General features: G+C 38.2%; 2 protein-coding genes across 2 annotated transcripts; both read right to left on the bottom strand.

Annotated features, from left to right (window-relative positions):
* Positions 1–2,475: 2,475 nt before the first annotated feature.
* On the bottom strand, positions 2,476–3,411 carry LOC143478030 (olfactory receptor 52D1-like). Its single transcript, XM_076976949.1, has one exon. The coding sequence runs from the start codon at positions 3,403–3,405 to the stop codon at positions 2,476–2,478; it is 930 nt and encodes a 309-aa protein (XP_076833064.1). The 5' UTR covers positions 3,406–3,411.
* A 5,685-nt stretch (positions 3,412–9,096) lies between these two features.
* On the bottom strand, positions 9,097–10,026 carry LOC143477374 (olfactory receptor 10J4-like). The gene has a single exon (XM_076975956.1). It carries the CDS (start codon positions 10,024–10,026, stop codon positions 9,097–9,099), a length of 930 nt encoding a protein of 309 aa, XP_076832071.1.
* Between the last annotated feature and the right edge of the window lie 241 nt (positions 10,027–10,267).

Here is a 10,267-nt window from a genome sequence, read left to right as displayed (position 1 = left end):
GGTCAACAATATTCTGTAAATCATTTTCTAGAGTCAAATATCCCTGGGGTCAAATTGACCCCAAGGACGAATCGTGTAGTAGTATATTTGAGGATAATAGGACAGCTAGACTGACCCACTGTGACACAGTCTACGAGTGGACTGGGCTTCTTTTTTTTTTTTTTTTGACTACCACCACGCAACGCTGCATAAGCCAAAAAAAAAAAAAAACCACACATACACACAAATACAACAAGTAAAAAAAAAAAATGAAGCATAAAAAATGTAATTGAATTGTGGGCCAGAAATATGCTTATTTTATTAATGCGTGAGGAGCAGTATGAAATTGCGGCACTTTGAGACCCCTGGTCTACAATAAACATATTTTAGACGTCTGCCTCCTTGTGGGGGTCAAACTCTGTGGTGCATAAACTAGTTAATTTTATGACTACAAAGAAACTTGATTCTTTATCTCATGTGAGCAGGACTACATAGAAAAAAAATAAACAATCACTTTCATATATGTTTACTACTTCATGGCGGTAAAACTGTTTGACTGCTCCTTTAATAGTAAAATCACATGTCACATTCCAGCCCCGGGCCCCTCCCCTTGGGTGTGTGTGTATCCGTAGTCTATGTCTGGCTATATCCATGTATGTATTTTCTTTTGGTTGTGGTCCAATGTGTGTGTGTTCATCCGACTCACCTGTGGCTCGTCTCGTCAAAACTTCTCATTTATTTCAAGGTATATGACGTCAAAGTTATGTTCCGTGCTCGTATTTGTCAGAGTCTATCTATCTGTTTTGTTGAACTACTGCAGTTTGTCAGCACTCTATGGCCTACCTTGCTTTGCATGTGTGTGATTGTTATGTTTCTAATGAATCTTAATCTTACTCGTTTTGCCTATTAGAGTCTACTGTATATGTGCCATGCCTTGTAGATGTCTCTGATCTATAAGTGTGTTGTCTGTCTCTGTCCTCCTCTCCTGAGGAGATGACCCCTGATCTCTCTAATAAAAACTTGTCCTCTCTGCATTTGTGTCCGTCCAGTACTTGATGTGAGGCGAGAACGTTACATGTGCTCATCTAGGATGTTCATATATAGTGTTTTTATGTGTGTTTTATGTTCTAATATACAGTGACACCACAAAATTGTTAAATGATGTACTGTTCCTACAGTTATAAATATGTGCCACGGAACAGCTCTGGACCCCTCCCTTTGGGCGTGTGTTCATGTTGTCTGCGTTGGGTTAGAACCATGTTTGTATTTCCGTAGGTGTGGTTGTGTGTGTGCGTGTGTCGTCGGTCTCACCTGTGGCTTGTCTCATGATCACTGGGGATTGTGTAGTTCATCTATTTAATGTGCGTTCGTGCAATGTCTCATGCTCGTCTTTGTCATAAGTCCTTGGCAGTTCTGTGTCTGACGCTTAGTAGTGTTTGTTTATCGCTGTACGCTATTTGTGCTGATCGTTAAGCGTTTCAATAATTGTGTGTATGTGCAACACACTTGCCTCGTCGTGCCTGCCTCCCCATCGTTACAATATGATTGGGATTGTGGTACAAATTAATTTAAGCTATTAAATATTTTCAGTATTCAGAGGCAGCAAGATGCACATTTCCTTTTTGAAAGTAGGACACTCACAGTATGTCCTTTGCTGTTCCTTTGGGAAAAAGTAGCAAACTACTTGTGCTCAAATGTGATATGACTTTTATTCTAAAGAAAACATAAAATGCAGAAAGTCATGTTTGAGTAGCCTGTGTGTTTTCTGTTTTCTAAAAGCACATGCAGTAAGTTTTGAAGGCTTATACCACTGCCCAAATGGACTGCGGTCATGATCCATGAGAATCTGCCAGGAGCATGAGGTTCTCAGTACTAAAGCTATTGGTAAGGTTATGTTATGCACATTATTGAAGGACATTAAAAGGTTCAAAGGTGGGGAGCCGGGAGACAAAAAGGTTTCAAACAGGCCTGACAACATTAACAGAATAACTATGTCATGGAAGGGTGTTTTTACTTAACCAATGACATCTGTTTTTTAAAATGGTTTGTTTGGAGATTCCTTCAAAATGGAGTATCTTCACAATTTAATAGAGACCTGTTAATAGGTGCTACTACAAGGTCTTTTGCACAGTATAGCACACAGTACTCAAGCTACTTCCGGAGAGCCAGCTCAAGGTATACTCGAATACATGGCTGCATAAGGTCCCCGCACCACCACTGGTGCCCCCAAGAGCACCAAAATATCATGATGTGCCTATTTGTCAATATAAGAATTTGGTGCCGAGATGGTCAGAGGTGTCAATTCCAGGTTCAGAAAGTAAAAGTCCTCACCAGGATTTTGCTCAAGCTTGCTAGATTTTCTAATTAGTGCAATCCAGGTAAAATTTGTGTAATCAAAACAATCCAGGAAGCCTGAGCAAAATCCTGGTGAGGAGTTCTACTTTCTGAACCTGGAATTGACACCTCTGGAGAGGGTAGTGTGGGGATATGTCCATGTTATGCAACAGCATTGTTACTGGAGATTAATCCAATTACTTTCTTTCGGATTTTGGTCAGTTTTAGTCCATATATAATGGGATTTAAAATTGGAGGTATATAAAGAAATTCTAGGGCCAAAAAATTGCGCACACGTTGAGGGAAAGATGCTGAACCATATCTGCTGTAAAGCGCATCAAACAACGATGCAACTATCATATTGAACAGTACAAGCAGGTGTGGCATGCATGTTTGCATAAATTTGTACCTACCTTCTATTGATTTTCTGCATTTTTCAATCAACTGAATATATGAAACCGAGATAAATACTGCATGCCCCAAATATATGATAATAACTACATATCCAATCACATTATTGACTGTTATAGAGTAACAAGCCAGTTTAACCACTGCCCAGTTTTCACAATATGGCTTGCCAATATTTGATCCACACAGAGTGAGTCTTGATGTTAACAACACTAGAATACCCATGGAAGACAATGGCGCAAGCCAGCAAAAAATAATACATTTTACAATTTTGATATTTGTCATTTCTGAGTAGTACTCCAGAGGCCTACATATTGCCACATACCTGTCATATGCCATAACTGTTAAAATTGAACAGTCACATAAAACAGATGAATAAATAACAAATATTTGAAACATACATCCTGAATATGAAATTGATGGAATTTGGGACAGTAAGTCATACATGAATTTAGGATAGAAGCCAGCAGTGCCATACAGCGAATTTACACACAAGTTACATAAAAATATATACATGGGTTCATGAAGCCCCTTATCTGAGGCAATGCAAACAATTATAGTGATATTACACAGCAAAATAAAATGATAACACAAGGCAGTCAAAGACAAAAGCATATATCTGCTTTCCATTGTTTCATCTAATTGTGCTAGAGTAAACATTAATATGCTGGAAACATTCTCCATTGAGGATAGTATCTGTAATGGAAAACAGGTAATAAAGGTTAATTACGAGTAGTCTCATTTAATTTAAGCCGGTGCTTCACATCTGGTTTTAAGACAGGATCTGTCTATGAGCTTGTAGCTATGATTTGGTTTCAGAACAATCTGTTCCTTTACATAAACATATATGTGTTTACGTCTCTGAAATGCACACTGTAAATCAACGTAAAAATAATTACGTTTTTACATTGTATAATAGAAAGGTTTGGCAATCACATTTTATCTAAATTATGTCTAGTTTTATTTTCTGCAGCACAATCAGAAATGTCTTAACAATAAAAAGCAGCTGGTATACAGAATTGTTTTAAATAGGGAATAAAGGATTCTGAGCATGCTGTTTTTCTCTGATGCACAGACAGAGCTCTGACTGCAACTACAAACAGAGGACACCAGCCCCATTAGGAATGATGATTCCTAACCGTAATGATGTTGAATAAATCTTTAGAGAGAAAGTTATTACATATTGCCTTAACAAGATGTCAGTCTGATTAACAAACTCAAGAATTTCAAACTAACAATTACTAGTACATAATGTATAAATAAAAAAATATCACATATTTAAGAAAAATAAGAAAATGTATTATACCATCTTCTCATATCACCTTCACATGTGTGTGTACAGTGAAACTATGTTTGCAGTGTTTATTTATATACCATTGGAATCATGCTAATTACTAGGAGAAAGCTCATTTGGATTACTGTACTCCCAGAAGAAAACTAGGTGATATTTTTATAAATAGATAAATATAGAAAATAGAGATAATCTAGCTTGTTTTTTTTACAAAATGTAAGTAAAGAGTAAAAATAATTTCATTTTCCATCATGTATTTTTGGGTTTGAGCAAGTTTTGTGTCATGAATTTCGATCAATATATCATAAAAACTATAGGGCATACTGTCCATAGTTAACTTGTTCAGGGACAAATTCCTGTAGGAATGTCTGTAACACAAATATTCAATCTTGATGCATGAATTGAAAAAAATAAAAATACATTTTTTGCAAAGTTTTTATATCACGTTATTGAGTTGTAACTACAACATGTTTAGTCATAGGCTAACCTCCAACACTCTGCAGTGTCACATGCTTTTGAAATTATCATCACAAACTTGACATGTTTTGTCTGCTGTTTGACTTGAATTTACTCTTACAGTATATATTTTTTTCAATTATCATTCAATTCTAGACTTGGTTAAAAACAATCATGTAATTCTTTATAAACTACTTTTTGTTATTCAGCCTACTAAATGTTAGTATTAGGAAACATGAATGATGTTGCTGCTGGTCAAGTTTGTTCCAACAGTTGTGACCTCCTTTATGGGGGTCACCCATACCATGGGCTTGTGTGGTCTGTCACCCAGGGTTCTCTGTCTGTTCATGTCCATTGTCCAGCATGAAAAGCACTACCCTGTTTTTTGTATATGCTGTGTAAGACACTTGTAGAATATACCTCTGGATCAAAGCGTTTTGCTAGGTTTCAGGCACCTTGCTTAAGGGTTCACGTGTTAGGATGTGAACATGTGTGTCCCATGTAAGTCTCCGCTGACCTTTCCTGGCCTAAAGAGAACATGGCTACACTCAACCACCTGCTGCGATATGAGCCCTTGGATCCACCTGCCACCTTTGCACATGCTCAAGTCTCCTTCTGTGAGGCTCTGTGTGTCATTTTGTCTGTGTCTCTCAATCTCTCAATTGGCCTCTTTTTGCATCCCTGTACCAGGTTATGAACCTACAGTGTCTAGGGAGAAAGCCAGAGCCATGAAAAATGTGTAATCAGAAAAAATGGGAAGAACAAAGCAGGAGATGGGAGTACAAGGCAGACTACACAAAATTGGCTCACCATCATTTAATGTGTTGTTGTATGTGGTAGTCCAGAGATGCATCTCTGATTATGCACAGTCTCAGAGTATACAGCTGCTTACAAAGGGGGTGGTTCATTAATAAATAAAACAAAAATCATTCTCACCCTACCTAGCTCCTAAATATAAATAAAATATCAGCTAACATAGTTTGCCCTATCAAAAGAAAAATAAAGTGTTTGTCACATGCCCCTTACCTGCTATGTCTAAGCACTGTGAAATGTATGAGCAGGTCCAAAATATGAAAGAAGAACAAACATATGTCTGGGCATAAGATTCTACTTGAATGTCTGTAACAAAACTTTGATCACAATTATTTTAATAACATTTTCTTTCAAGATTGTTCTGTCAAATGTTACTTTTATTGACTAACTAAATGCTGTTTGTCACACAAAAAAAATTGTTCTTTATAAAACACGTTATTTAATGCCCTTAACACATTGGATGGAGTTTTTTAAACTGTATTTCCAGTTATATATATTGTCACGCCCGGAGCGTGGCGAAGGACGAGACAGAACTCTTTGCTTTGACGGACGCAACATTTAATGAATTCACAAATAGCGCAGATAGCACACGTAAAACAGGTCAACACACACAGGCTCTGTTTGAAATAGCCTACTACATACTGGATACTGCATACTGGACTCTGTATATACTGGATACTGCTTACTGGTCCTCGTAGTAGTATGCAGTACAGTTTCCAGTATGCAACAAAAGCAAAGCATACTACGGGGTCACGTGAACGTAGCGTTGCATGATGGGATGCAGTACACCACGAAGATAGCTCTGTTCGCGTACTGGAATATTTTGCGGAAGTAGTAGGTCATCCAGGTATGTTTCGCATACTGGAAAATTTCATTTTGGTCACATACTGCATACTGATTTGGGGCTCGATCAGTACGCCAGTAGTATGTAGTAGGCTATTTCGAACAGAGCCATAGACACGTATGACTCAGACAACGATGAGCACAGGACACTGCGCGAACGCACATTAAGTAGACAAACCACATAAACCCCACATGATGACGAGACGAGCCACAGGTGAGACGAATCAGCACAAGACGTTACCGCACCCATGGAGATCCACTGACGCAGACGAGTAGACGCAGACGACGTAAACACATGCCCAAAAGGAGGGGTCGGGGACCTCAACGTGACATATATATATATATATATATACACTGCTCAAAAAAATAAAGGGAACCCTCAAATAACACATCCTAGATCTGAATGAATGAAATATTCTCATTGAATACTTTGTTCTGTACAAAGTTGAATGTGCTGACAACAAAATCACACAAAAATCATCAATGGAAATCAAATTTATTAACCAATGGAGGCCTGGATTTGGAGCCACACACAAAATTAAAGTGGAAAAACACACTACAGGCTGATCCAACTTTGATGTAATGTCCTTAAAACAAGTCAAAATGAGGCTCAGTATTGTGTGTGGCCTCCGCGGCATGTTCCTGATGAGGTGGCGGATGGTCTCCTGAGGGATCTCCTCCCAGACCTGGACTAAAGCATCCGCCAACTCCTGGACAGTCTGTGGTGCAACGTGACGTTGGTGGATGGAGCGAGACATGATGTCCCAGATGTGCTCAATCGGATTCAGGACTGGGGAACGGGTGGGCCAGTCCAAAGCTTCAATGCCTTCATCTTGCAGGAACTGCTGACACACTCCAGCCACATGAGGTCTAGCATTGTCCTGCATTAGGAGGAACCCAGGGCCAACCGCACCAGCATATGGTCTCACAAGGGCTCTGAGGATCTCATCTCGGTACCTAATGGCAGTCAGGCTACCTCTGGTAAGCACATGGAGGGCTGTGCGGCCCTCCAAAGAAATGCCACCCCACACCATTACTGACCCACTGCCAAACCGGTCATGCTGAAGGATGTTGCAGGCAGCAGATCGCTCTCCATGGCGTCTCCAGACCCTGTCACGTCTGTCATATGTGCTCAGTGTGAACCTGCTTTCATCTGTGAAGAGCACAAGGCGCCAGTGGCGAATTTGCCAATCCTGGTGTTCTCTGGCAAATGCCAAGCGTCCTGCACGGTGTTGGGCTGTGAGCACAACCCCCATCTGTGGATGTCGGGCCCTCATACCCTCCTCATGGAGTCGGTTTCTAACAGTTTGTGCAGACACATGCACATTTGTGGCCTGCTGGAGGTCATTTTGCAGGGCTCTGGCAGTGCTCCTGTTCCTTCTTGCACCAAGGCGGAGGTAGCAGTCCTGCTGCTGGGTTGTTGCCCTCCTACGGCTTCCTCCACATCTCCTGGTGTACTGGCCTGTCTCCTGGTAGCGCTTCCAGCCACTGGACACTATGCTGACAGACACAGCAAACCTTCTTGTAACCGCTCGTATTGATGTGCCATCCTGGATGAGCTGCACTACCTGAGCCACTTGTGTGGGTTGTAGAGTCCGTCTCATGCTACCATGAGTGTGAAAGGACCACCAAGATTCAAAAGTGACCAAAACATCAGCCAGAAAGCATAGGTACTGAGAAGTGGTTTGTGGTCCCCACCTGAAGAACCACTCCTTTATAGGGGAGGTCTTGCTAATTGCCTCTCATTTCTACCTGTTGTCTACTCCATTTGCACAACAGCAGGTGAAATTGATTCACAATCAGTGTTGCTTCCTAACTGAACAGGGGTGAGTTTCCCAAAACGTTCGTAGCGCTAAGTACTTCTTAACCTCATACGTTTCATACGAGGTTACGAAGTACTTAGCGCTAAGAATGTTTCGGGAAACCCACCCCAGGTTGGTTTCACAGAAGTGTGGTTGACTTGGAGTTATATTGTGTTGTTTAAGTGTTCCCTTTATTTTTTTGAGCAGTATATATATATATATATATATATATATATATATATATATATATATATATATATATATATATGATGAGAGAGATATTAAAAATTATTGTGCATTCCAGAGAAACAGGATGTTTCGTATGTATATATGACAATAAAAGGCAGACGATACACAGTGGATACACAGTGGAACCTCGGTTAACGACCACAATCCATTCCGAAAAGTTGGTCGCTACCCGAAATGTTCACTATCCCAAACAATTTTCCTTATAAGAAATACAGGAAATAATTGGTTCCCAGCTTGTTTACTTGCTAATATAGAAAAGTTACAGGCTATATAGGTTTTTTATTGATTTTTTATGAGAACAGTTATACAGTACAAATGGAGTTAAATAAACATAAAATATTAAAGAAAGCATTTAATTTAGTAAACATAAATATCTTTCCATCAGATACAAGTTCATGCAGATATATCTAACTGTTTAGATTATTTTAAAGGATTTTGTATTGTGAAAAATGTAAAAATGTAAATGTAAATGCTTGGGACTGGAAATGCTTCAGGAAACATTTAACCTATGGAACACTTACCCATAGGAATTATATTACTTTCATTTTCTTTAGCCATTTTGTTAAGCCTGAGTTGCATCTATTCAAGCAATGTTTATATTTCATTTTGTACATTTCAAACCCAGTATTTTACAACATTAAACAGAGCATTGTTTAGGTAAGATATTTCACTTATATCCAACAGGTGAAATCCACATTTTACATTCATAGAAAGATAAGGTACTATTTTTCCACATAAATTGCTATAATAAATGAAATATACAATGCTTTACAATTTAGAGTAACTGCAGTTTTTTAGAACAAAAAAAGTTTTATGTTTTTGTGCCTTGTTCATGAATTCAAATACCTGGATAAGAGCATGTTCCTGATGTTACATCTGTGCTAATATGGAGATTTGGTTTTTATTCCATCAGATACAAGTTCATGCAGATATATCTAACTCTTTAGATGATTTCAAATGATTTTGTATTTTTCTGCGAATGTCTGGAAAATTAAGTCCATAAACTAGGGGGTTTAAAAGAGGTGGTATAATCAGAAACTCTAGTGACAGAATAACATCCACTGCTGGATGTAAATTTTCAAAACGGGTAAAAGTCATTTCACAGAAAATGGTAATTGAGTAGTTAACAAGAGTCACCAAGTGAGGAAGGCAAGTGTGATAAGCTTTGCTCTTCAACTCTTTTGAGCATTTCTGACAAATTATAAGAATCTTAATATAGGAATACATAATGAAACTCAGGGGGATCAAAACTGTTGTTAATAGCACTACAAAGCCATAAATGTTGTCAAGAGTAGCAGTTTCACAAGAGAGTTTAGCAATAATCCAGTTATTACAGTACAGTTTTTTTAAGTTACCGCCACACAGTCTTAACCTTGCAGTAAAAATTATACCAGTCCCAATTGAAATCACTGGATATATCCAGGATAAAGTTATCATAACTAGAAGTAATTTGGGTGTCATAATGCTGTGGTATTGTAAAGGTTTACTTATTGCGACAAATCTGTCATAAGCCATTAATGTTAAGATTGTAAATTCATACGATGCATAAGTGTAAATAACAAAGGTCTGTATGTGACATTCAGGACGAGAGATTGTATGTGAATATGACAATAAATCAGTTAATAGTCTTGGAAAGAAGCCAGCAGTGCCATAAAGAGAATTGATTGACAAACATGAAATCAAAAGGTACATAGGCTGGTGCAAAGAACGTTCCAGAAATATGACCAGAATGACAATGAAGTTGAACAGTAAGATTGAACAATATAAAATCAAACCCAGAAGAAAGTAAATATATCGAAAAAACCCCAGATTTTCAAACATGGAGAAATTAAGGATGGTTACATTTTCCATTGTACTTTAGATGATGAATAAACATAAACACTGATATCATTGTCCTGTACAGAAAAGAATAAAGTTCACAAAATGTATTGGTTAGAGTTCATTATCAGATTAAACCTTTGTAACAATAGGCATATTGTGTACATTATCATTATCCTTATTCTCATCAGTATTAAAAATGCAGCAAAAACCTTTTATAATATTCAAACACAATCTTTGTAACACACCTCCCTCCAAATTATATGTAGAACCA

This window comes from Brachyhypopomus gauderio, chromosome 16, assembly GCF_052324685.1.
Source record: "Brachyhypopomus gauderio isolate BG-103 chromosome 16, BGAUD_0.2, whole genome shotgun sequence".
Taxonomy (NCBI): Eukaryota; Metazoa; Chordata; class Actinopteri; order Gymnotiformes; family Hypopomidae; genus Brachyhypopomus; species Brachyhypopomus gauderio.
This window is presented reverse-complemented; position numbering and strand designations above follow the sequence as displayed.

Bases quoted from the DNA above. Each gene is read 5' to 3' on its own strand.
- LOC143478030 (XM_076976949.1), bottom strand. From the start codon at position 3,405: ATGGAGAATGTTTCCAGCATATTAATGTTTACTCTAGCACAATTAGAT.
- LOC143477374 (XM_076975956.1), bottom strand. From the start codon at position 10,026: ATGGAAAATGTAACCATCCTTAATTTCTCCATGTTTGAAAATCTGGGG.